General features: G+C 40.3%; 1 protein-coding gene across 1 annotated transcript in view; it reads left to right on the plus strand.

Moving 5' to 3' along the window:
* Positions 1 to 507: 507 nt before the first annotated feature.
* SLC9A2 (solute carrier family 9 member A2) overlaps positions 508 to 27,178 on the plus strand; it is a 59,375-nt gene continuing 32,704 nt past the window's right edge. Inside the window, exons 1-2 of the mRNA XM_008064778.2 lie at positions 508 to 930; positions 8,096 to 8,346. Coding sequence (XP_008062969.1) covers positions 523 to 930; positions 8,096 to 8,346 — 659 coding nt within the window. The 5' untranslated portion in view covers positions 508 to 522. The remainder of the gene's footprint in view (positions 931 to 8,095; positions 8,347 to 27,178) is intronic.

Here is a 27,178-nt window from a genome sequence, read left to right on the forward strand (position 1 = left end):
AAGATCAAGGTGTTCGCATCTGGTGTCTGATGAGGGCCTTCTTCCTGAATCCTCATATGGCAGAAGGAGGACAGGCAAGTTTGCACAGTAGGGCAAGATACTGACAGATACAGCAAGAAGCCTCTTTTGTAAAGGACTTAATCCCATTAATGAGGAAGGAGCCCTCATGATCGAATCACCTCTACAAGGCCCTCATAGCACTGTCCCATCTGCAACTCCTGAATTTTAGAGGGGACATAGACCATAGCATTCTCATATGCTACTTTAATTCTAAAATGTACTGAATGCCTTCAGGATGACCGTTGTTGATCTGTCCAGGGACCTTCTGGAAGGTCAGTCTACAGCCACTTATACTGACCTTAGAGATGGTGAAGTAGGACTTATTGGTCTGTCAGAGGGAACCAATTTCCCTTTTAGAAGATTCCTGTGTAACCCACATTTTGTGTCTTTATTTTTTCCTCATCAGGCTTCCATCTCTATCACAAGCTACCCACGATAGTGCCTGAGAGCTGCCTCCTTATCATGGTTGGACTTCTACTAGGTGGAATTATTTTTGGTGTCGATGAGAAGTCTCCCCCTGCGATGAAGACTGATGTGTTTTTCCTGTATCTCCTCCCACCCATTGTGTTGGATGCCGGCTATTTCATGCCCACGCGCCCGTTTTTTGAGAACATTGGCACCATTTTCTGGTATGCGGTGGTAGGGACACTTTGGAATTCCATTGGCATCGGGGTGTCTTTGTTTGGCATCTGCCAGATCGAAGCGTTCGGCCTCAGTGACATCACTTTGCTCCAGAACCTGCTCTTCGGCAGCTTAATCTCAGCCGTGGACCCAGTGGCTGTGCTGGCTGTCTTCGAGAACATTCACGTCAATGAACAGCTCTACATCCTGGTCTTCGGAGAGTCCCTGCTGAATGATGCAGTCACAGTGGTGAGTAACACATTCGTGCTGTGTCATCCCCACATGGGGGTGAGGGAGGGGGAGGAGCCTGGGGACCTGCAGTGGCTCTCTGACCCTGACAGCAGAGGTGGGACCCTGCATACAGGGCAGCTTCATGAGCTGTCGCCCAAGGCCCGTCCCTTGGGCTAATGCTCTGATGGTGCTGTCTTGAAATTCTTAATGCATTTTTATTCTTTGTTTATATTTTATTTATTATTATGCATCTGGCCCCTCATTTTCATTTTGCAGTAGGCCTCACAAAGTTCGTAGCTGGTCTCTGCTTACAAGACCTTGTTCATACCAGAAGAGCATAGATGTGATTATAGCCTCTGTACGTCTGATAATTTATCACCTTGGCATTTTCAGAAGTGATGGTGCTTGATCATAACTTAAAAGATTCCAGATCCCAGAATTCTTTGTGAGAAATCATGCTGCCAGTCAATAAATGATATGTAGAATGCAGGTGAAATGATAGTACCTACTAAGAGCCATTCTCTATCAGGGAATTTTTATTTATGATGTTCATGATTTCAGGGAAAGTGTTTTTCATCACAGGCTCCCTTCTCACATTCTGTTACTACACCAGCACATTTCTGGTCCTCATCATTTTCTGATAAATAAGTGTTTATTCAGAAGATGCAAATTATTTTAAATATTCTCTTAATTGACATGTAATTCGAGTCAGGGGCTGTTGTGATCTTATTGTTGGCAGAACTGACTGCCTGCCTTCTGAAGTCAGGCAAGAATGGAGAGAAAGGAAGTGAAAGCCTCTCCCCCTCTCCCTCAGCCATAGACCTACAAAGAGCTGTACTTCCACCAGCTACAGACACTCAAGTGATCATGGATTGATGACCAATCACCATCACTGATGCTGTTTTATTTTAGTCATGGTTCTGTAGTAGTAAAGTTGAGAGTAATGATAGCTACTAACCTTTTGTGAATGCTCCCCTTGTGCTCAGGTATATATGCAGAACTATGAAATAGGTATTCTTCCCATTTTGAAGATAAGAAAATTGAGGGCCAATCTTGGTGGCTCAGCCTATACTTTGGGAGACCGAGGCGAGTGGATGGCTTGAGCCTGCGGGTTCAAGACCAGCCCGGGCAACTTGGCAAGACCTCGTCTCTACAATAAATAAAAAATTAGCCTGGCATGGTAGCCTGCACCTATAGTTCTGGCTACTTGGAAGGCTGAGGCGGAAGGATTGCCAGAGCCCAGCAGGTCAATGCTGGGGTGGCCGTGAGTGTGCCACTGCACTCCAGAGTCTGGGTGACAGAGTGAGATTCCAACTCAAAAAAAGAAAAAAAGAAAAGAAAATTGAGGAAGAGAAGGATTAAGTAAAGTGTGCTTAAGTAACTTAATTTTTAATACTTTTTCCATTGCTCCCATCACTAAAAGGTTATTCCTGACTCATAAAAATCTACATAGACCAACAATATTCTCTCCTAGTCCATATTCTACTGTAATAACAAATCCCTAAACTGAATAAAAATCACTAAGGTTGTACATTAACTTCATGTGAATATTATTATGTAAAAACGAATGCATTGGTAATTTAACTGATAACAGTTTGTAGAATAGCTGCTAAGACAACTATTTTAAGACAGCTAAGTTACCTCTCTCAGGTAACAAAATCCACTTCATATATTTCATTATTCATTAACTGGTTAGTCATTAACCTACCAATATTAAATTTTAACTGGGAAACTGCCATCATAGTAAAGACATTATATAACTCATTCTAATTTCCAGAGGCATCAAGTTTATCAAGTTTTCCATTGTGGTTTATGTTTGTTATGTGAATTTTGCCCTTGTTGAGGGAGACTGAACATTTGAATGTGGACCTCTTGGAGTGAATCTATTTAGTGTCAAGGGACCTTTACAAAGGAGTAAGAACACCTTGCAGCAGTCCTTCTAGGGCAGCTCAGCAGATTCAGGTTGGTTTCAGAATGACACACCATGCGTTATAATAGGCTTTCCTGCCTATTATAGCATTTTTATTCCGACATTGCATGGTCCATTCTTTGAGTCTGTCCATAACCATCTATCAGGCTAAATCACTGCTTAGAGTATGTGCAAAGGCAGTGGGTGATCCAGAGTCATATCTTGTGCTTCCTCTTAAGGGGCCCAAAGTCATTGCTGTGGTTTTATGGACGGAGAGGAAGGGCTGACTCAGGGAGGATCAAGGGCCAAAGGGAGAGCCCACCACGCCAACAGGGAACGAGGGCACAGACAAGAAAGACCATGGCTGGTGTTTAGAGGTGGTAACCCTTGCCCGGAACCAGAGCCAGAGCCTGTAAATCAGAAGAACTGCAGTAGTCTCATATATAGAAGCCTGCCTTGGAAAGTTACATACCCTGGGTTGAAAGTTCATGGCTTCTTAAGACCAGACCCACAGGATTTGGGGGCATATCCAGGGGCTTGCCTCCTTAAAGCCTAATAATAAACGACTGGATGTTTGTCTCATTGAATTGGCTGAATACTGTACTGAATTGAGTACATATTAGGAATAATTGAACAACAGTATAAAAAAATTACAACTTTGCATCCTATTCAAGTGCCCTCAAAGAATATAGGTGGAGGTATTTTATGGAAAATTATTTGGTTCATTCATTTGGTTTTATACCCAGGAGAGGTTTAAGGAACTCATAGATGAGGGAAAGGTATTAAAAACACGGACCGTGATGCATACAGCAAAAATGAGGAGTCACTAAAAGTTGCAGGTAGAAGGAGAGATTAATCAGACAGAATTCATGTTGCAAGTGTAGTGTAGAGAATGGGTGAACTTGCAGGTCAGTGCAATTAACTACTGTTTTCAAAGGATGATGAATTCAATATTGAGATAGAAAAGCTGAAGGGAAAAAGTATTAAAATGTCTCAAAGCAAAATAAATTGATTACATCTCTTTATACATATACATATATATATCAGATCAAACTCTTCATGCTATTGTCCTGGGCTATGGTAGAGGAGAATTAACTGGAGAAATAGCAAACAACTGAAAAAAAATTAAAGGTATGATTTTTGAATAGGATTTTTGTGTTTTTTCCCTTATAATAAATGTTTTGTGAAAACTTTTCAAAATTTCTCCAATTAGGCAAAGATTGTTCAGGTTCTGTGTATCTGAGCATCCCTGCTGTTTTCACATAGTCTATCAAGAAATGATTTACGGTAATTTCCAATGTTATTTCTAGAACATGTAAATAAAACTGTTGAGTATTCTAAGACATCTTCCACAGAGACTTAACGTGATTCCTCAATCTGCCGGTAACTAGGCTTGGTTAAGAAGAGCTGGCTTTGGAGAAAGAAATTAGAGATGTGTCACAGTGACCCAGTAATTGTGTATTGTAGAGGGGAATTTAACTTAAGGAAGATGGAGAGTAAGCAATGACCACTTGGGACTTAACTTTGATTTTGCAAATAGCAGAATAGATCTACAATTCTTAGGCAAAAATGATTATCCTTTATGTTTCATATAAGAAAAACTGACCTGAATGCTGTTTTTCTGGAACAAAGGCATTCTGATAAACAAATGAATTTGCATAGTTTGCATCCTGGCTTTACATGATTTCACAGAATTTATGTGGTAACAGAAACAAACAAACAAAATACATAATTCCTAATTTTAATATAGATACAGGGGAGCCAAAAACGTATACACATTTTAAGCACGACATTCACTCAAAAGATGACGTTAATCAAATGAATGTAGTGTCACCATGTGACAGGCAGGACAGTCAAAGAAAATGGCAGAAGCACAGTTGACCAAATGTCATACTATCCATTTTTACCATAATTTAATTCAACTTCAAAAAGTAATACTAGATAACATCTCTTAAAATGTGTATACATTTTTGGTACCCCTGTATTTATGTATTTTAAAAATTATCATAACAAGTATACTTTGGATCATTGGAAAGATTTTAAAGCTGTCAAATTAGCCCATTACAGAATTTAGTGAATAGGTTATCACTGGCATTTTAATATAAAAATACAAATGTCAAGATGAGGCCAATTTTGCACAGACTCACTAGAGACATTTATAGTTCACATACATTATATATACATAATGCATATGCATATATGAATTCAAACTCCCAAATGCTTTTCTGCATAGATTCCCTTGTGGTCAAATTAAGGGATTTGACTGGAATGAACTAAGTATGTGGTTATGGCCAGCTGTAACTAAAAGAATTTTATCTCATGCTGATCGTGAGCTATCAGGTTCAGTGTGAAACAGGTGGGGGGTTATGGAAAGCTTTCTCGTTGTCAGGGTAATGCTTCTACTTAAGATGTTTCCTCTAACCCTGCCGTGGCATCTTTGGCAGTAGAAGAATCCAAATAGACTTTCTGCCCCATGGGCTGAGAAGAAAATGCCTATGACTCAGCTTTTCTCTTTGCAGAGTCTAAAGGAATGTTTAAAGCAGGGTGTAGTGTACCTTTGATAGATTTGATGGGTTGAGTAGCCAGAAAATGGTTTTGGAAGGACTAGGAATGTATGACCTATCTGCTGATGCCAGTTAATCTATGGGAAAATACCTAGACTTCCCTATGAGGCCTCTTCAGTGGTGGTGGTGGGAGGGCAGATGGGGATGAGAGAGATGAGAAGAAAGTGACTTGGCTCTGTGTGAAGAAATTTCTAATTTTGTTGGGAACATGACACACTCGTTCAAGAGACAGCACCAACAACACAACACAGTACATAGGCTGAGAGATTGTCTGGGGTGCAGGAAGTTGGAGGAAGGGACGTCAGCTGCACCTTGGAAGAAAAAGTTTGCCCAGGCTTAGGGGCTAGGTTTCTGCGGAGAGACATTATAGGAAAGAAAACCAGGGGCAGAAATGAATACACATGGCATGTTTATGGAAACTCTGCAGACTGAAGTGTGTTGGAAAGCAGTACAAGAACATAAACAAAAACAAAAAACAAATGACAAGGTGTACCAGTGTTTTGAGACTATTAGGCCTTCCTGAAGTCATGCAAAGATGTTAACCTTGGGAGTGAAAATGGAATGGCAGCCCTTAAAAGAAGTAGTCTTGTGATGGCTGAGGTGGGATTTGAACAAGGAAGAGATGAGCCTCTCCAGTTGAGGCTGGAGGGCAGAACTTTGGTGCCCCAGTGGCTCTGCAAAGAGCTGTCCACGAAGAAATGGGAAGCTGGGTAATCTGCCTCTCTCTTCCTGGATGCTGGTGACTGTCCCCTTTGGCTTTTACTGTTTGGAGGCAAGGGCTATGTATAGCACATCCCTGATCCTCGCTCAGGAAGCAACTGGAGTAGTTGATGCTGATGAAATCTGACACCTGCAGCAAGCCGCTGGTTGAAAGGAGGAAGTGGATGCCACTTGGAGCTAGTTTCTTCTCTGTCTGGCAAATGATGTTGCCTTCAAAATATTTAAGTCCTCAGGGTAATGAATTTTTGTTCTTCTCTGAAGTCATTTCTCGGTGGTAGGATACCAAACGCTCTTGAGTGTTACACCAGCAATTAGGAGAAAGGAAAGACTCAGTGCTTTCTAAGGAATAATTCACTTTTCTAAAAACAGACATTTATATCAGCTACTGGACAACATGGAAGAGGCAAATCATAATAAGGTGTTGGTTGACCACTAGGAGCTTATAATCTGGAAGAAAGGAGAAAAAAATTATGTAAAACCTGTAACGTGGTAGGCTCTATAAGTGACCGTAAGTGAAGTGGAAAAAGCTTGGGATGGCATTTCCCAGCCACACAGCCATTAGCAGGAGGAGTATGAATCACTCCCCCGTGGTTGAACCTTGAACAATTTCACCCGAAGGTCAGGAGAACTGGATTCCAATATTGCCTCTGACATTTTGTGTTGTTTGACCTTGGACACATGGGATCGATTTTGAGTTTTTCAGATCTCAGATGAGAGAGTAGCACAAACTTCATCCCCCAGTGTCCTTGTCAGTTGGCTCTCCTGGAGATTCCAGAGGCTCCCGGGTTTGTAAATATAACAGTGAAAAGAAGGACGTCTGCTTGACTTGTATCTGACTTGCTGCTTTTGTGGAAAAAGTGGTGGGATTGAAGCCATCACTTCCCACTTCAGTTGGCTCAGCGGCTCCCAGACACTTGTGGAAAAGCATTATTGCCATAGACCTGAAGTGCTTAGCTTCCTTAGAGCGGTCATTAAACCAAGGGAAACTAGACAATAATGCAGTCTCATAAATTTAGTGGCACAAAATATTCATGAAGTTACAGTGCGCGCGTGTGCGTGCGCACACACACACACACACACACACACACACGAGTTTGCTGCTTTTTTGCTTGAGTCTCATGTTGCACCAGACATGTGGGGCGAGGACAGGGAGGGGAGGTAAGGTGTGGAGTGAGGGCCAGGCTCGGTGGCTCAGCCTGTAATCCCAGCACTTTGGGAGGCCAAGGCGAGAGGATTGCCTGAGCCTGGAGGTTTGAGACCAGCCTGGGCAACTTGGTGAGACCTTGTCTCTATAACAAATCACAAAAACTAGCCGGGAAGGGTGGCGTGCATCTGTAGTTCTGGCTACTTGGAAGTCTGAGGTGGAAGAATTGCCTAAGCCCAGCAGGTTGAGGCTGCAGTGGGCTGGGTGTGCCTGGGTCACAAGAGTGAAACCTCAACTCAAAAAAAAAAAAAAAATAAGATGTGGAGTGAGAACCCGATGACCTGGGAGGAGGCCTGCTTCTGGCTGGGTGCCTTTATTGATGGGTGGATCCCTTCCATGGTGTGACTCCACAATAGAATATTGTAAGATACATGAATTCACAGCGGCACTGACAAGGTTTTTCTGTGACATACTACTTCCCAAGCAGTGATGACATAAGCTGGGTGTGCTGGATGGCAAACAAATGTTTTAAAATAATCTTTCAGGTGATAGCTGGAATAATAATGTTTTAGGAATCAGTTACATAATAACTTTGAAATCTCCTTTCTTTTTTAGAAAGAATTTATCTGAAAACTCACTTTTATTGAAATTGTTCTTTCCTTTTTTGTTTAAAGCCACAATATTAAAATACAAGGCAAATAGATACACAGTGATTGCCACTAATCATCCAGTTAGATACCCAGAAGAAATATCCTTCTTAGAAAGCCAGGTAGATGTGTTTGTGCCCAGAATGATAGTGGGGAAATTGGGAAGGGTCTTGACATCGCTGTTTTCTTTCTCCCACAGGTCCTGTACAACTTGTTCAAGTCCTTTTGCCAGATGAAAACCATTGAGACCATTGACGTGTTTGCAGGAATTGCTAACTTCTTTGTTGTAGGAATTGGTGGGGTGTTGATTGGCATCTTCCTGGGATTTATCGCGGCATTTACTACTCGATTCACACATAATATCCGAGTGATTGAGCCACTCTTTGTTTTCCTGTACAGTTATTTGTCCTACATAACAGCCGAAATGTTTCACCTCTCAGGCATCATGGCGTAAGTATTTTGTTGTTAAAAGCACTTGATGATGACATTTCATTGAATTCATGTATTCTCAACTAACATATTAAACTTGAATAAGTTATATAAAATACTAGGTTTTCTTATTCTTTTAAGAACAATCAGAGCTAGATATTTCTTTCATTTTATTACAAACAAATGAAAATAGTTATCGGCCAAATTTACACTACCGTGATCTGGTGCTAAGATGGAAAAAATGCTTCAAATTATGTTGATTCTCATATGAAATATGACAATTAACTGTTGGGGTTGATCTTGGCCAGTACCAAGTATTTTATGAGTTTGATGTCCGTCAGTGTTGTCTATGTGGGACACTGTAAGCTTATTCCAACAAGGTTGCATCCCAAGCTACTTTTAGAGTTCTGGAATGGTTTATGGATATTCATTTGTCATATACATATTTTGTGTGATAGATTTGCTTTGGGATAATAGCTTAAAGTCATTCAAAGCAAAATTAAGTGACTAAGAGATGTGATCATGTAATTTTAGCTTTTAAAATAAAGAGATATAAGGTAAGCAAGACGTTTCTAAAGCAAGGAATTATTTCTTGACTAAAAATATCGTTAGTGTCTCACTCATTAACTGATTCTGGAGGAAATTTTCAAGAAATTCTACAAGTGGGCTGAAGAATGATATTGTTTGGATTTCATTTTAGTCTTTGGGAGACTGCTCTGAAGGAGGCTACTTACTGTGTGTGAGCTTCCAAAAACAAACTTCTATTATATCATAGTCATACCCTGTTCATGGTCAGTGAGAAATACTTAGTAATGGGATGCATTTACATTTTTTCTACTTTGAAAAGTATTTATTACAGCTTAGTATGCTCTAGGCTGAATGCTAGAACCCGCTAGCATTTGTACGTAGCATTTTGCTGCTATAACCATGGGCCTAATTCTTCCTGAAATTTTCTCTCCCAACCTGAGTGAGTTGATGCATTGGTTAGGGGCTATTTTGGTTTTTTCCCTGTATTAGCACTTTTACATCAGAGGTAGATTAGGTGTGTGGTAGAGGAATTCAAAGCCTCCTGTGCAAGGAGAGTGGAACACATTGTGGTGAAAGCCAAGAGTTAAAATGTTGGGCGGTTTTCTGTTTCACAGAGAACCTAAATAAAGCAACATATTAATCCAGTTTGACCCAGTAATGAAATGTTCCTTGTCTTCCTGGTCTTCCTGGTTGCTATTCATATCATTTGTATGACTTCCAATTTCCTCACTGTTCTTTGACTAGTGTCATTGAAAATGTATGATCAGCCTGTTATAAGGTCTCTGAAATTTGTGTGTGGTGAGACTTCCTGTCTATTTTCCAGCAGTGTTGTTCTAGCAACAGTTGGTATGAGGACCTTGAATTGTATTGCCAGTCTGAGTGTATTACATGCCGCTGACCATGCACATATGTAAATGTTCTAAAACACACACAAGTAGGTGTCTACGTTTTTCAGTTTGCCTCATGTTTGAAGGCAGGAGTTGGAGTTCTTAAAGATCTAACACATGGGAGGATAGTAGAAGAATAGGATGGGACAGTGATCCTGGTGCATCCATAATGTCACTGAGGCCTGGAGTCCACGGGGCGGGGGGAGAGGTCTATGCTGTATCAAGTCACTGACCTCTTGTGAAGATGGCATCAAGAGTTACTAAGGCTGGATATTCAGAAATCAGAGACAAATAGAGTCACATATCCCTGGTTAATGGCACAAGTAATTCTCTGCTGTGGTTTGTGGGCAGATGAAAAACACTACATTTCCAACTTCAAAGTGAGCATGTATTTGACAACTTAGTGCAGAGGTGAGTCCTTAATCACATTTAAACTAATATTGCCATTGCACATAGTATACAAAAATAATAAACGAACCCTTAAATAAGACATTACAGGAGATGTAAACATTTTTGCATCAAAATTACCACAAGCACCTATTATTCTATGATGGCGAACGAAGGGACAGATTCACATTGGAGTGCGTTTGTTTTCAGAAGTGACACCCTCTTTTCAAAGTGAGGCAATTAGCATGCTTTTCAAAACCTGAATGTGTCTGATGCTTGCATGTGGTATAGATCGCAGATACGCATGCCCCCTTTGAAGTGCATTGTGTGCACTTCCACATAGTAATTACTGTACTTAATTTGGTCCAGGGGATGCTGTGTAATGAGGCAATTAAAATTGCACATCTACACACACCTCTTTTGTAGAACGGGTAATTTTTTTTCTGGGCTTGAATTGAGTTTAGACATTCCTGTCCTGCTTCATGCTCATTACACTCTTCCTTTTGCCATTTAAAAACAAATTTTAAGGTTAATGGGAGTGAAGGCACATGATGTGCTGAGCATGGCAGTACTTCTCCTTGTTTGCTGGAGAGAAATGAGCAGCCCCACAGGAAGGAAAATAGGCAGAGAGGATCAGCATCTGATGAGAGAAAGGTCAAGCCACCTCTCTAACGATCTGTAAAACACTTGTGGAACTTGGCCCGCCTAGGTGTTCTCCCTCTCTCCCTTCTCCACCTTCTTCCATCCATCTCGTCTTCTTCCTCTCTCATCTTGTTGCCTTTCAGATCCTGTAAACCCCTGTACGTTAGCTTGGCCCTGGATGGACTCTTGGGTATCCTGATCTAGAATGACATCATTTACTAATGAGCAAGTATTTAATAAAAGAATCTTATTAGAAAGAAACATATTTCTGTATAACAGAAGAAGGTTTTGGAATCAGCATGCAACTAGTCTTTTGGGTAAGAAAACGCTGGGCAGGATTTCGGTATCTTGATTTCCTGTGAGAGATGTTGAAAGCAATGTACCTCGGGAGTTCAGAAAACCTACTGTTGCTGTTTAATTTTGTCATAAGACTATGGTTTTATATGTTTTTTACTGACAGGTAAATTAAATAGTATGATATAGAGTTATATCTGTCTTCTACTCTGGCTTATAAACTATTTGGAGAGATGTCTTCTGGGCATTCTTAGACTGGTTTTTCCCTTCATGCGCTTTCCAAATACTTCAAAACCTAATTTAATGTTAAGGAGTTACTTATACTCCTGTTTTACTGTGTTTTTAGGAGGATTTTAGACTCAAACACTAAAAGGGTAGATTAAATTCCCTATTTTCTTATATTCTCGTGTTTATTTTTGTACTGAATGAATTGTTGCAATAGGAAGGAGAGAGAGAGAGAGAGAGAGAGAGAATGAGAGAGAGAGAGAATGTTTCAGAGTGTTTCCATAGCATCAAAACTAAAGTTAAGTGAATCTTTCTATAGACCCTTAAACAAGAAACTTCACATATCAATAGTAATAGATACTGCTGAGTACCAAAGCATTATAGTAGGATATATAGCAGTGGCTAACATTTCTTTTAGAAATTCTTGGCACATGTTTTTTGAACTTTGTCGTCAGAAAAACGCTCAGAGTTTAAACATTGACAACTCTCTATTGAGAGTGAAATATTTTACTTCATTTTGTTTTTACCAAAAATACTGACACATGCCTAAAATGATCCCTAAAAGTTAGATTCATACAGAAATAAACTTCAGTGGAAGCCTGTCTTCTCTTTTGGACATCAGGCACCTTTCTGAGCCTCACCTTGTACCTCACAGAGGCCCTGGGCTCTAATTCATGAGACATTGGGAGCACACTGAAGAGAGGTATGCTCAGCCCACGCAGCAACTTGCCCTGCAGGAGAATGCTCATTTCTCTCTTGGATGTGCTCCAGAAATTTCTAAAGTGGCTAACTCTTCCTTCAAATAGGATAATGGACACCCAATATATATCGTTTTTAATTTTAAAGATGTGGGGTACAGTTCAGGGTTAGATATAGAAGTTGTCATGGTACAGGTAAAAGTTGGGCCTCCCTTTGATCCCCGCTTTGCCTGGTTCGAGATCAGGTATCCTAAATGATGCTGTATCCCCCCATGCCCATCCCGGCAGTATTCCACTACTGCCAATTCTTTTCTTATAGTATTATGGTAAATGTTGAGGGTCGGCTTATGAGTAAGGACATGTGGTATTCAGTTCTTTGTGTCTGTGCTAGATCACTGAGTATGATAGACTGTAAGCTCGTTCAAGTTGCTGCGAAGTCCATGTTTGTCCTTCTTTTTGGCTGCATAATATTCCATCATGTATATGTTCCACATTTTTCATCCAGTCCAGTTTCAATGGGCGGCATGGTTGGTTCCATGTTTTTGCTATTGTGAACAGTGCTGCAATAAACATGCATGTGCAGGTATCTTTTCTGTAGAATGATTTGAGTTTCTCCAGGTGTAGGGGAATTGCTGAGTCATGTGGAAGGTCAATTTCTAGTTCTTTTAGAAATCACCACACTGTTTTCCACAGAGGTTGAACTAGTTTTCATTCCCACTAGTAGTGTAGAAATGTTCCCTTTTCACCACATCCTCGCCAGCATCTGTTGTTGTTTGTTTTTTTAATGATGGCCATTCTTACTGGGGTCAGGTGTTATCTCAATGTGATTTTGATTTGCATTTCTCTGATGATCAGTGAGGCTGAGCACTTTTTCATGTGTCTGTCGGCTGCCCGTTTATCTTCTTTTGAGAATTGTCTATTCACGTCTTTTGCCCACTTTTTAAAGGGGCTGTTTGTTTTTTTCCTTTTTGTGCATTTGAGTTCCTCGTAGATCTTAGATATTAGGCCTTTGTCAGATATACAGCGGCAAATATTTTTTCCCATTCTGTGGGCTGTCTCCCTGCTCTCTTGATGCTTTCTTTTGCTTTGCAGAAGTTTTTCAGTTTAATGAGATTCCACTTGTCTATCTTATCTCTTATGACATGGACATCTGGGGTTCTGATCAGGAACTGGTTGCCTACTCTGATTTCCATAAGCGTAGCTCCTGTGTTTTCTAAGATTCTTATAGTTTGAGGTTTTATGTTCAGATCTTTGATCCATTTAGAGTTGATTTTTGTGTATGGTGATAAGTAGGGGTCCTGTTTCAATCTTCTGCATGTGGTCAGCCAGTTTTCCTAGCACTATTTACTCAATAGGGTCTCCTTTCTCAGTGGTTGTTGGCAGAGGCTTTGTCGAAGATGAGCTGGTTGAGAAATTGAGGTTTTGCTTCCAGAATCTCTATCATCTTCCATTGGTCTGTATGCCTGTTCTTAAATCAATACCAGGCTGTTTTGATTATTGTACTCTTATAGTAAAGTTTGAAGTCTGGAAGTGTGATACCTCCTATTTTGTTTCTTTTGCTAAGGATTGTTTTGGCTATCCATGGTCGTTTATGTTTCCATATGAATTTCTGTATTATCATTTCTAGGACTGAGAAGAATGATGTTGATAATTTAATGGGTATCGCATTGAATCTTCAGATTGTCTTTGGTAGGATGAACATCTTAACAGTGTTGATTCTTCCTATCCATGAGCATGGGACATTTTTCCATTTGTTTGTGTCTTCCTGGATTTCTTTGAGCAGTGTCTTGCAAGTTTTTGTTGTTAAGTTTAGGTCTTTCACTTAACCTTGTTAGGAAGATGCCTAGGTATTTTATTTGTGTGTGCGTGTGACTATTGTGAATGGGATTGTGCTTTTTGTTTGGTCTTCTGCCTGTTTGTTGTTGGTGTATAAAAATGTGACTATCCTTTGCATGTTTATTTTGTACCCTGAGAGTTTGCCAAAGTCCTTTATCAGTGCAAGGAGGTTTTTGACAGATTCTCTTGGAATCTTGAGGTATAGGATGCTATCATCAGCAAAGAGGGATAACTTAACTTTTTCTTTTTATATTTGGATACCCCTTCTCTTGTCTAATTGTTCTAGCTAGGATCTCCAACACAATGTTGAACAGGAGGGGGTAAAAGTGGGCAGCCTTGTCTTGTTCCAGTTTTTAGGGAAAATGCTTCCAGTTTCTGTCCATTTAGCAATATGCTGGCTGTGGGTTTATCATAGATGGTGCTTGCTATTTTGAGGTATATTCCTTCTATACCTAGTTGTTCAAGGGTTTTTATCAAGAAGGGATGCTAGATTTTATGGAAAGCGTTTTTTCTGCAGATTTTATCATGTGGTTCTCATTTTGACATCTGTTGATGTAATAATTACATTTATGGTCATGCGGATGTTAAACCAGCCCTGCATCCGGAGAATTAAGCCTGCTTGGCCATGATACCCAATATTTCTTAGTTTCATTCTGATGGATTCATAATTCCTTAGTCTTTCTCCCCTCAAGGATACTTTCCCAGTATTTTCAATTTGTTGTCTCAATTATTCTATCAGGATTTTTGCAAAGAAAGTGGGAAATGGTGATTATTAGTCTCATTTTATGAAAGAATAAATTGAGGAGAAAACATGACTGCCAGGTTACTCAGTGGAGAGTTACCTGAACCCTCAGTTTCCAGTTGCCAGACTGGTCTTACTTATGTCCCAATGTCTCCTTTAAAAATACATACCAACACATTCCAATGCAATTTTTAAAGTGAGCATTTAACAGGAATTTCCAGAATGGCAGGTTCAGGAATGAAATCTAGGATGAAGTCCAGCTTGCTGAAGTGAGGTCATCCCTGCTGAGGGTGTGAAGATCATTTTCTCTCTTCTTCCCTCCCCCCCCCCCGCTTTTTTTGGGTAGGAGTCGATAATTGTCATCTATTTAAAACTTTGAGAAAAACAGGGAAATATGCCTTCATTTGTTATTTTGCTTCTACCCTGATTTCTCTTGGTTTTCCTACACTTCATAGTATTTATAAGAGCATCTCTTCAAGATACAAAGATTTGAAACCATGTCCCTATGTACTAGAATAACTAGTTTATTCTTATTATTTCAAAGACTTTTAAAAAATGAATACATGTCATTATAAGACATCCATGAAACAATGCCTGTCTTCATGTTTGTAACATGCTTTTTAAAATACCACTTGATTCCCATATCAGCCTCTTGAAGTATAAAGAACAGGAAGATAATTTACAGGGAAGGAGGAATGGACCATGACTACAGTCCTCTGATTCCAAGCCTCTTGCTGTTTTCATGGGCCATTGTACCCAACACTGCCTTGGCAAATAATAGTTTTATTTTTTTATTTTATTTTTCATTTTTTAATTTTTTTTGAGTTGGAGTCTCACTCTGTCACCCAGACTGGAGTGCAGTGGCCGCTCCCGGCCACGGCAGCCTCGACCTACTGGGCTCCGGCGATCCTTCCGCCTCAGCCTTCCAAGTAGCCGGAATTACAGGCATGCGCTACCACACCCGGTTGATTTTTTGATTTATTGTAGAGATGAGGTCTCACTAAGTTGCCCAGGCGGGTCTTGAACCCGCGGGCTCAGGCGATCCACTCACCTCAGCCTCCCAAAGGCGTGGGATTACAGGCTGAGCCACCGAGCCCGGCGAATAATTTTATTTTTAATTATGGTATATGCATTCACTGACTACTGGCCAAGACTGACCCTAGTAGAATCTGCAAAGAAAGTGGGAATGACCACACCAAACATGAAAGCCAGCCAGCCAGGGTTAGGGTTGAAAAGGTAGTAAAATGAGGCAGGAAGTTAAATAAGCAAAATCGGGAGAGCAAAGCATATAGTCTTACATTTTTTGGACATGGTTAGGAGAAAGTAAAAACAAAGAAACAAAAAGCTTATTATGATCTTTTATTTTCTTTTACATAGCTTTGCCTAAACTGTAAGGTAAGACCAGTAAATACAAGAGGGAATTGAATATAAACCTTAACCTAGGGAAATGTAAATAATTCAAGAAATTATTTGCATTTTTTAATGGTTTGAACTGTTTAATTCAATAGGTTCAGTTGATGAACCCCAGCATTTGCTTGGTTCTTTGAGGGAGGAGCAAAAATAGTGGACTGCCATTTTTTTCCTTGGCCCTGTTCAATATGGTGGCTTCCAGCCACATGTGGCTTCTGAGCACTGAGAAGTGACTAGTTTCAATTGCATTGTGCTCTTAATTTAAAATAGCATCTTTTAAAGATGGAGCAGCAACAAAAGGATTGTAGAATATCTTATTAGTGATTTTTATACTGACAGTATGTTGAAATGACAATATATTAGATGAGTTAGGATGCATGAATATAATCTGAAAGTTAATTCCACAGGTTTCTTTTTTACAACTTTCACTGTGAGTAGTAGGAAATTGAAAATTGCATATACAGCTCCTATTAAATTTCTGTTAGGCAGCATTGTTCTATAGTATACTCCTACTTAAGTATTTGAAGGCTTGGTAACATATTTTATTCTCTTTGAGAACGTAAAAAAAGTTAGAGTATGAAAAGATGGGAGAAATAAAATACAAATGCTTTCTCTGCATTGATCATAATTATTTTCTTTATAATGAGCATTTCTTTCAGAGTGGGGAAGTATAGCAAGAACATAAGGAAGAAGAAACAGAAGGAAAGGTGGGAGGTTCTTTGAGGTGACTTGTGATAATTAAGATGTCAAATTGAAACCACCTTGGGAAAGGAAAAGTGTTTCTCAAAGCCCACATTCAGGGGTTTGGATGATAAACATCTTGAAATTTTGACTCCTGCAATGAGCAAAGCCCTTTAAAATGGATTCCCTGGGTTGGGATATTTTATAATTTTTGCAAATAGAAACAGTATTCAATATTCAAAATAATATACTTTTGGCCTCATCTTCTTAGCGGTAAGAAAAACATTATTTTAAAATCTGTTTTTGTCTGTATTTACTCCACAGACTGACCAAAGAAGATCAATGGAGCCTCTGTATTAAGGTCTAGGTCTTTATTTTAGGTAATTTCCAAAGATACTTGGTTTTTGATGGAAGCAAAAACAAACAACAACAACATTAAAAAAACCCTCCCTAAGTAAAATTATACAATCTATTTCTATTGTTGAAGGTGATCAGAGATAAATTTTAAAGCTTCTCAGTCTCTCCGCATCCCCCAACATGTGTTTGAATCCCTTCTGAAGTTTATCAGGTAGTCAAGGTACTAATTTTAGTTTGAGTGAAACGCAAACAGAAAGTTGCTTTTCTAGGAAAAACTGACACAATGCACAATAAATCCAATAAATGCCGTATTTGACTGACTTATGAAAACCAATTCACTGCATTCTCAGGATGACACTTAACTAAAAAGATAGAATATCGGTATTATTTTTCTTGATGCTAGGACTAATCATATTATTGTTCTTCTCCTACTGTGTAGATAATAGAATCGATTTTAGGAATAAGTTGGGAATACTTCAGACCAAAACCCCAAAAAACAAAGCAAAAAACCTTGGTATTTGCCTGTTAAATTTAAATTACATGAAACTTTAGCAATTTGCTGCTGAATTAAGAAAGATTGTCCAAGATGTATTTGAAAAATGGAGATTTTTGGATAACTAGATAATACTGCCATTACTCTGCTTTCAGACGGTTTCTTGACTGCTATGTTCATTTTTAAAAAGTGATGATATCCCTGCTGGCCTATGCTTTGAGAATATTTTAGGGAATAAAATTACTTTTTAGCAATATGTAAGCCAAAGTGTAAAACAAGATAGCAAATTATAAAGGGGTGATTGCTGAGACACACTTTTTAAAAAAATGAAAATGTTTTCAGAAAACTAATACTGAAATGAAATGTACAGTTACCACCCAGCTGGTACTTCTGAGAAGAACATATTTGACCACATGGTTTAAACCAATTTCCCAGCCTCTTCATGAGGCCATTAGAACTGGGCATTCAGTTACAAGGGTCAAGGTTTGGTCTTTCAGTGACATGATAGGTGTCCTAAGGAGAGCCTGTTATTCTTTCACCTTGATTTAACAAACCTCAGTTAATTCTCAGCAGTTCTATGCACAGGCAGGGAGCTGGCCTGGAATGAACCCAGAGGATTCCTCTGCGGGTTTCTCTGGTATAGAGAGGCTACAGCAGCTCCTTTCAGTGCCATGGTGTTTCTCTGAGTATACTCTGACTTTTTCAGTGTTCCAGGGTACCTGGCCAAGTGGCCATAATTCTATCTGTTCAAGTGTGTCCTCACAGTTAATTCCCAACTATTTGAATTGACCGAAGTAACCAGGTGCCTTTGTAGCCCAGAGGCAGCTCAAACAGTAGAGAGTGGCTCTGTGTTGGTGAGATAAAGCTAACTCAAACCCAATTAAGCCAGAAAAGGGAAATTTACTGGGTCATGCAAATAAATACATTTCTGAGGAGGATGGATGGAATTTGGCCTTGGGACGATGGTACCAGGGACTCCCATGTCTGCAGAACCAATTCTCTCTGTCAACTTTGTCTTCCTTTATGAGGTGACTTCCTTCTCTTAGGTTTTTTCTCTTAGCTTAGCCATTTCCAAAGCATGAAACCATAGTCACAGAAAAATTGAGGTTTATATCTCTTCAACCCTGTCACTGAAGAGTAAACTGAGATCTATCCCTTCAGGTCCTGTTAGAAAAAAATTCAGAGGAGGGACTGTGATTGACCCAGAGGCTTGGAGAATTTTGACTGGATCAGACTGTCACATGGCCAACCCTGTGATTTGAGAAATCGGATCTACTGCAAAAAGAAGGCAGTGAACTTAAACCAACTGTGAGGGATATGGCTCTCCCAATCTGTTTGGCTGCAAGTTATCAAGAAAGTTGAATCATTTATAGTAAAATGTAGTGGGGTGGGAATGATGATGACGCTTGAGTGAAGCCTCGGTGATAAAGAGGATATTCTGGGTAGAACAAATGTAATCAAAGTCTCCAGGGGAGAATTATCCACTATATCTCAGGAACTCAACTCTAGTATGGTGAGAAAGGGAGGCACATAGCCTTGGCTTGTTGAAGTGACACAGTCATGTTTCTGTTTTATGATGAATACATGACCAGAATGTTTCCAAAGCTTTTTCATGCCATGACACATAAAGCTGATAATATTTTAGTATTAACCCAGTCTGAATGGCTGCCCCTGGGCTGAGGAATCCTTGTTTGCGGAAAAGGATTGGGACATGTCCCTAGCAAGCAGGGCTAAGGTGCTTAGTGGAGACACAGGCAGGAAAAAACTGGGTGAAGATGCCCAGGCAAGAGAAGATGGGAACCTACACCTAGAATCGAGTCATCAAAACTGAGAGAAGGGAAAGGAGAAGAATTGGGAAAGTGTGACCAAATTCACAATAGTCCTCAAATCCCATGTTAGCTCTTACTATCATTCTCCAGTAAAATTTTTTAAAAAATGACTCAAATTTCAGGTTTTTTTCTCATTTTTCCGTCTTCTCATTTTCCATCCTCCCCTGAACACGCTTCCTGTGTTCCCACTTGCTTTCCTCAAATGATGATTACACATACAGAAACCCAGGCCTCAGCCAGAAATCCTGATTCTCTATAGGTCTTGGATGGGGCCCAGGCATTTGTGTTTTTTCAAGGATTTCCAGTAATTGTGGTCCACAGCTCATACGTCTCTAATATACACGCTGGGAGCTGTAAGAACTTCCAGAAAGCAGTAACTTGTGTTGATTTTCCTAGAATTCATGTTGAACCATGAAAAGATGCTGTGTATATATCTGGCGCAGTGTTGTTGTCTAACAGTTTTTCATACCCAGGTCCCACCTGTCACCTGCCTCCAACAAATACCAGAAATTATCCACCTGGAAAGCCTTAATGTCATCATTAAAATCTTGGTCAGATCTTCCTGCCTTTCTGAGGCCTGCCCAACTAGAGTGGGAGGACTCCATGGGTCTCTTGAAGCCTTGTGCTTCATTGCGTTTTTGACATGGAGTTGTGACCTTTTGTGTGTTGTCTCTCTACAAACGACAACTGTGTTAGGTGCCAATAAATGATCTATAAACATCAGTTGGATTGAAAGCATTTGTAAAAGAAGTAAAAACAATCTAGAATCCGTGAAATGGACAAGGTTACATGATTCATCCAGCATTTCCGATCGTTTGAATTTACTTTTATTTTATTTTTGATATCTTAAGAAAGATTGTTCCGTTTTTATACTTGGATCCTCTTTTGAAAAGCAATTTTTGTATGCATTTTCTCATATGTCAAACTCGCTTTCTCTTGGTTGTCAGCTTTCCTGGAAGAGGCAATTCGCTGTATAATAAATTCATGCCCTGGAATAATTAATTTACCTCACATGAGTGGGTACTTTATTCTGAGAACATGCAATGTTCCCTGAGTCACCACAAGACCTGGCTTTAATCAATACACAGAAAGCTTTTTAATTGGTTTTCATCGTTGCTAACGCTTGGCACCGATTAGTGGAATAGGCTTTCATGTCTGGCAAAGTCTTAATTGAGAATATATAACTATTATTTGGGCTATATTTTCCTGCAATTGAATCAATACTTTTTAAGATCATATGAGCAAAGGAATTTTGCAGTGCTCTATCAGTTTAATTCTAGGCAGTTCAGAGTAAATAAAGAGTCGCCTAATGTGGGAATGAAATTAGAGAACTGGCCACTCTTTAAGAAAGAAAAAGCACTTGTATTTATATGCTGAAATAACTGAGAGGCAGCCCTTTCAATGTGTGCAAAGCAGATAGGATCTAAGTTTTTATCTTTCCCACTTAAAATATGCCTTTACTGCCCACCTTAAGTAATGATGTTTGGTCCTGTGTGATCTGGATGAAGCCCTCTGGATCTTCATTAACTGAACTCAGCTAGCATGAATGGAACATGTGCTTTGTACCACTATCATGGACCATGCAAAGTGTAGTCCATGCTCTCTCAAAGAGCATATTCTGGCAGAGAAGAAATGAATATTTGTAGAAAGCAAATTTCATTGAATGCTATAATAGGGTCATGGAGTACTATAGAAAAAAGTATTTGTTGGAATTTTCTATTCAGGAAGTAGCCAGATGAAAAATCATTTAAATAGGAAAGAAAACATATGTTCTCCCCCCCCACACACACAAATATTCTGTTAAAGTAGTGTCTATTTCTATTAGCTGGACTGAATTTTGCCGATGCTGTATTTTGAGTGATAGAGTGGTGAAGAAAACCTCAATTGCTGGTTTAAGTAAACACCGCTAATGACAGTGCTTTCATTTCTCTGTCTCTAAATTGGTGGTAATCGCCATACATTTATGTTAAAGCAAGGCAAGATAATAACAAAGAAGGGTGCACCAGTGAATTCTGGGCATGCTTGACTTCCATGTGGTCCTACAGAATGGAACCTAACACTTGTCAAAACATGGGCATGTTTTGAGATGTTATGTGGGCAATGGTTTTGAAAATAAAATAAACCATTGTAGGAAAACAGACTGTCTTCAGCCTCTGAGTGTCCTTCAGAGTTTACTTTCTAAAATGCAAATCTGTTCATATTGCGCCACCATTCCTAGTCATGATTTATCCATGTAGCCATGGATGCAAAATACATTAATGGTATGTTAGATGCTATGCTGAGCATTGACAACACTTCTCTTTTTCCTTACGGAGCTTCCAGTTGTGTTGAGAAGATAGACATGAATTATATGGCCGAAGAAATCAGTTCTCCTTTTTCTCTCCAGTTTATAGGATCAACTTTAAACTCTTGAGCATTACATATAAGTGTCATCCTCATCTCCTATTGTCTCCCTTTCCTCCAGCTGATATAATCATTCGGTAGTTCTCTGAAGACACCAACCTGCTTATTTCTTTTATACCTTTGCACATGGCTACGTTTTTTCCTTTAATTACTCACCTCTTCTTTTGTCCTGCTCGGTGTATTTATCCATGAAGATTTTGCTCAGCTGTCCTTTTTTTGTGGCAGAAGTCACTATTTTCCTTCCTGTATCTCCAGAGCATTTTCCTCTTTCTCGTTCTAGTGCTTGTAGTGTTATATTCCAATGATCATTCTACCTTTCCATCCCTTAGTCTCCTGAAGGTAGAAATTGTATCTTATTTACTTTCATCTTCCTAGACTCCAGCACAGAATTTAGCCCAGAGTGGATGCTCAGAAAATGTTGGTTGATAGTAAGTTGCTCTTCACAGTCATGTTAACTAGATGTGGAGATTAGAAAAGAGACATGAGCCGGGCTCGGTGGCACAGCCTGTAATCCTGCGCCTTTGGGAGGCTGAGGTGAGTGGATTGCCTGAGCCCGCGGGTTCGAGACCCGCCCGGGCAACTTGGTGAGACCTCATCTCTACAGTGAATCAAAAAATTAGCCATGCGTGATAGCTCATGCCTGTAATTCTGGCTACTCGGAAGGCTGAGGCGGAAGAATCGCCGGAGCCCAGCAGGTCGAGGCTGCGGTGGCCAGGAGCGGCCACTGCACTCTGATCTGGGTGACAGAGTGAGACTCCAAACTCAAAAAAAAAAAAAAGAAAAGAGACATGAATGGAAGATGGAGGAGTTGATTCAGGCATGCTAATAAGACACATACTAATAAAAGTAAGACCGCCCTGGGAATGCTAAGGGCCATTCATTTTATTTTAAAACTTCAGAGTTAAGAAACATAACCAGAATTTTCTATAACATCCAGAGTCAATTGAAGCTATTATTTTGGGGTTCCGTGTCACTTTGATGTCACAGAATGAGAATGTGAGGCTGTGGACTTCAGACGTGAAATCCTCACATATTCACGCAACAAAAGAATCTCCTCTTTCAATGGTGTATGTGTGCCACTGTGAGATGCTGTGACATGACAGTGTACCCAAGGACACTCCTGGCTACATACTCCAAATCCAGTAAGACCAAAGACAGACCGGCACTAGCCTGTGCCATTTGCCAGCTCTGTGAGTTTCTTGTGACTCTTTCAGAAACATGAAGGGAACTCCATCTTACTGTGATCGTGATGACTATCAGCTCTTGAAGATGACCTGCCAGAGTGGGCAGAGAAGGTTTTAGTCTTTCTATTCCTCAGGAATGCTTTTTTCTGTGCCTTTCTAATGGCAGAGAGATGAGCTCATTTGTAATTTTTTTTTACATGTGATGTTATTGAAGGTGAGGTAGTTTGACTTCAGGTCAGAGTATACTGAAACAAAAAAAAAAAATCTCTTTTCAAAGGAGATACTTCCAGGCCTTTGTTAGAGAGTCACATTGTGTAGGACAGGCCAGGACCAGAACGTTGGGCATAATTACCCAAGCCCCTAAGCTGCCCAAGTGCCACAGACATGCACACACTTCCAAAACTGGGCACTATGGGACACTGGGGCTGTGGTATCCATCCAGGCTGTTCTTCCCCGCCCAGCATCTCACTGATGCTGGTAGGAAAGGGCATTGAGTTACACTTAGGTGTCTGGCCAGCATGAGCATCATGTTTGGTATCATGTTAAGGATACAAAACAATGGAAAATGATCCCCTGACCAATCATGTAAAATTAATTCATTTTATATCCCCACACCAAAGTTATATTTGCAATCATTTCTGAATGGAAATTGTCATTAAATTGCTCATGTAATGAACTGAAGATTACTTTTTTGCCTGTATGGTTTACTTTTTGCCCAATAAATGATGGTAACATGATTTTAGAGGGAAATGTTTAGAGCACCTACAAAAACACTATTCTTCAGGATTGTGAAAATTCCATTTTGAATGATAAACAAAAAAAAAAATCCAAATTCAAGAGGGAGAAAGAGAAACGGATTATGGGGAACCAAGGGGCTTCAACTCTATGGCTGATGTTTTATTTTAGAAAGTAACCATGCCTGAAGAAAACAGGGTAGTGGGTAACTTTGACGTTCACCATTCTTCATTTTTGTCTGTAAATTTAAATGCTTTATAATAAAACTCTTTTGAAACATCCTTTGCACAGGATTAGACAATTTCAAGTAGTAACACAATCACTATGAATTATTTTTTTAGAAATTTTCTACTTGGCAATAATTTTGAAAGACTCACTAGGTTGTGTTGCTGTGTATGCCCTTATGTCTTTCCTTTATAAAACATGATTCAGATTCTTAATCTAAAGTGTCTATTGCTCTCAGTACTTTTTTTTTTTTTAGTTGGAGCCTCACTCCATCACCCAGGCTGGAGTGCAGTGGCACACTCACAGCCACCCCAGTGTCAACCTGCTGGGCTCCAGCGATCCTTCCGCCTCTGCCTTCCAAGTAGCTGGAACTACAGGCACACGCTACCATGCCTGGCTAATTTTTTATTCATTGTAGAGATGAGGCTTCGTCAAGTTGCCCGGGTTGATCTCGAACCCACAGGCTCAGGCAATCCACTCACCTTGGCCTCCCAGAGTGCTGGGATTACCGGTTGAGCCATGGAGCCCGGCTGCTCTCAGTACTTTGTACTGGGCAAATCTTACTTTTTAAAGCTTGGTTTTTAAAAGAATTAAGCCAAAATATGAAAGATGAAGATTTTCAGAAGTGTGGGTCACTGGTGACATAACCAGGTGGGTACTGGCAAGATGACCAATGTTGGCTCCCTGGAAGACATGTCACTTTCCAGCCTCTTCTCCCAGTCTCTGTTGCCTGCATGAGGAAGTTTCAAGTCAGTGTGACAGGGCTCCTGCTAGCTTCTGTCACCAAGCGCATGTTAGCCGCATAGGCCACACTCATCTGGAACATGCACTCGGTCCCGGACACCAAGTAAGAGGGGAATGCAAGCCTCTGGTGGTGGTCTGAACAATGACCCCAAAGATGTCCCCAAACATGCCCATGTCCTAAACTCAGGAACCTGCTAATAGGTTACCTTCCATGGCAGAAGGGACTTTATAGATATGTTTGAGCATCTTGAGATGGGAGATTACATTGGATTGTCTGAGCAAACTTGATATCATCACAAAAGCCTTTATGAGAGGCAGTAGGACAGTCAGAGAAGATGTGACTAGCACTTCGGGCCAAGGAATGCAGGCAGCCTCTAGAGACTAGAAAATGCAGGGGACAGGATGTCCTCTAGGGTCACCTAGAGGAATGCAGCTCTTAATTTTAGCCCTCTGAAAATGATTTTTGGACGTCTGGAAGTGTGTAAGATAAATTTGCATTGTTTGAAGACACGAAATTTGTGGCTATTCCAGCAATAGGAAATGGACACAAACAGCTTGCACTTGAGAAAGTGTGAGCAACAGCTTGGCAAGGAGAGGAAAGATCCCCTCCTACCAGACATCGTTGAACTCACTGAAAACTTGGACAGGGTGAGGGTTCGGTCCTTAAGCCATGCTGGTTTTGAGTCAGACTGCCCAAGTTCACACCCTGGCACCCCTGTTTATGAGCACTGGAATCTTGAGTAATTGAACCTCTGTCCGCCTCTGTTCTCTCATTCATAAAAGTAGGTGTGATAATAGAATGTGCCTCATAAACCTATTACGAGGTTTAACTGACTTAATCCATTCAAAGCATTTGCACAGTAACTGGCATAAGGTAAAGGTGTTATAAACATGGACTGTTATTATATAAATCCTCGGCTATTCAAAGGCTTTGTCATGTGTTTATGGCTGCCGAATTTTATTAGCATGTTTAGAAAGTCCATTCTTTTGGGGGGAGCCACATAAATTATGCATTCTTCATTCGTATAAACCTAAAATAAATACCTGCTCATTCTAGGGGCAGTGGCATTGTGGTTCAATGTATGGTCCTTAGATTGGTGGAGTATTTGTTTTGTTTTAACACGGGGTATAAATGTAAATGTACCTGTGTATGTTTTCTGTATGAGGAAAGGTCTGTTTCTTGCAATGAGGTATATTCATGGTTGTCTATTTGGGTCTTAACTCAGAGAACACTTGGGTTTGTGCTCTTCCATTTATCATTATCACAATAGGAGGATCTCCTTAAGACAGAAGAAATCTCAGGGTAAGTAGGACCACTTGGTGGGAGTAGGGATGGAATGTGCAGTATGCATAAGGTCAGTGTAGTGCTAGAGTTATGAAAATGTGGAAGACCTCACAGGTCCTGACTGGTGATGGGATTATGGCAAAGTTATCACTCAGTGGAAGACAGGGCAGCTCTTTTTAATTCCATCCACCTGTCTTCTGTAATAAAGGCCTTTTGGTACTTTATAGTAACTATGTATCTTTAGATGGGAGCTGGTGTTACTTGTCAGCCAGCTCATCCCAGAGTCCCCTCTGTGGGTGGCATTTGAGTTGGTTGGTGGTAGCTTTCCAGACAGAGAGGTGCCCGTGTGTGCACTTGGACAAGAAGACAGTAAAGACCAGGCACATGGTTAGTCAGTTACAGGTGGTGGAGTGATACGGTGTGCAGGAAGGGAGAGCAGGTAGGATACGGACTGGGAATTGCTTATGGAGGTAATCGTGTGAAAAACCTTAGGTGTCCAGCTAGGGAGTGTGTTCTTCATCTTAGAGTCCTTCCTTTTCCAGAGGTGCCATGTTGTAATCAGTATCGTGAAATCACTGAGAATAAAGGGCTCTGTTGTCCCAAAGTTTTGGAAATACTGGGGAGAACAAGCAAAACAGTTTCTTTCATTTAGGAACTTTCCGAGCCTATTAATACATGTTGAATTTCCAGAAGTGGATACAATAGAGAAGTAGAAAGACCCAGAACAAAGGCGTCAGGATTATAAAGGAGTGAGTGGGTCCAAGAGAAATTCAGGATGAAGCGTTGAAAACAATTGGTGATCAATTACCCAAGAAGGGGGAGGGACACTGAGAAGGTGTGATGGGGAATCTGGTCTCAAGTTTAGGATTTTGTTCAACAGGTTAGGATTTTTAGGTAATAGAGAAATGGAGCATTTGTGGAAGAAGGAACCAGTTTTATAAAAAAGATAATGAGTTTCAAATTTATCTTAGACTTATTTTATTTGAGATACTGAAAGGAATGCTGATGGTGCCAATGTTAACAGACCTTAAAGAGTATGGATCTGCCAGGCTTGGTGGCTCAGCCTGTAATCCCAGCACTTTGGGAGGCTGAGGTGAGTGAATTGCCTGAGCCTGCGGGTTCGAGACCCGCCTGGGCAATAAATCAAAAAAATTTAGCCGGCCATGGTGGTGCACGCCTATAGTTCCAGCTCCTTGAAAGGCTTAGGCGGAGGGATCGTCAGAGCCCAGCAGGTCGAGGCTGCAGTGGCCGGAAGCGGCCACTGCACT

This window comes from Carlito syrichta, unplaced genomic scaffold (genome assembly GCF_000164805.1).
Source record: "Carlito syrichta isolate Samal-C Ts95f unplaced genomic scaffold, Tarsius_syrichta-2.0.1 Scaffold308018, whole genome shotgun sequence".
NCBI classification, from domain to species: Eukaryota; Metazoa; Chordata; class Mammalia; order Primates; family Tarsiidae; genus Carlito; species Carlito syrichta.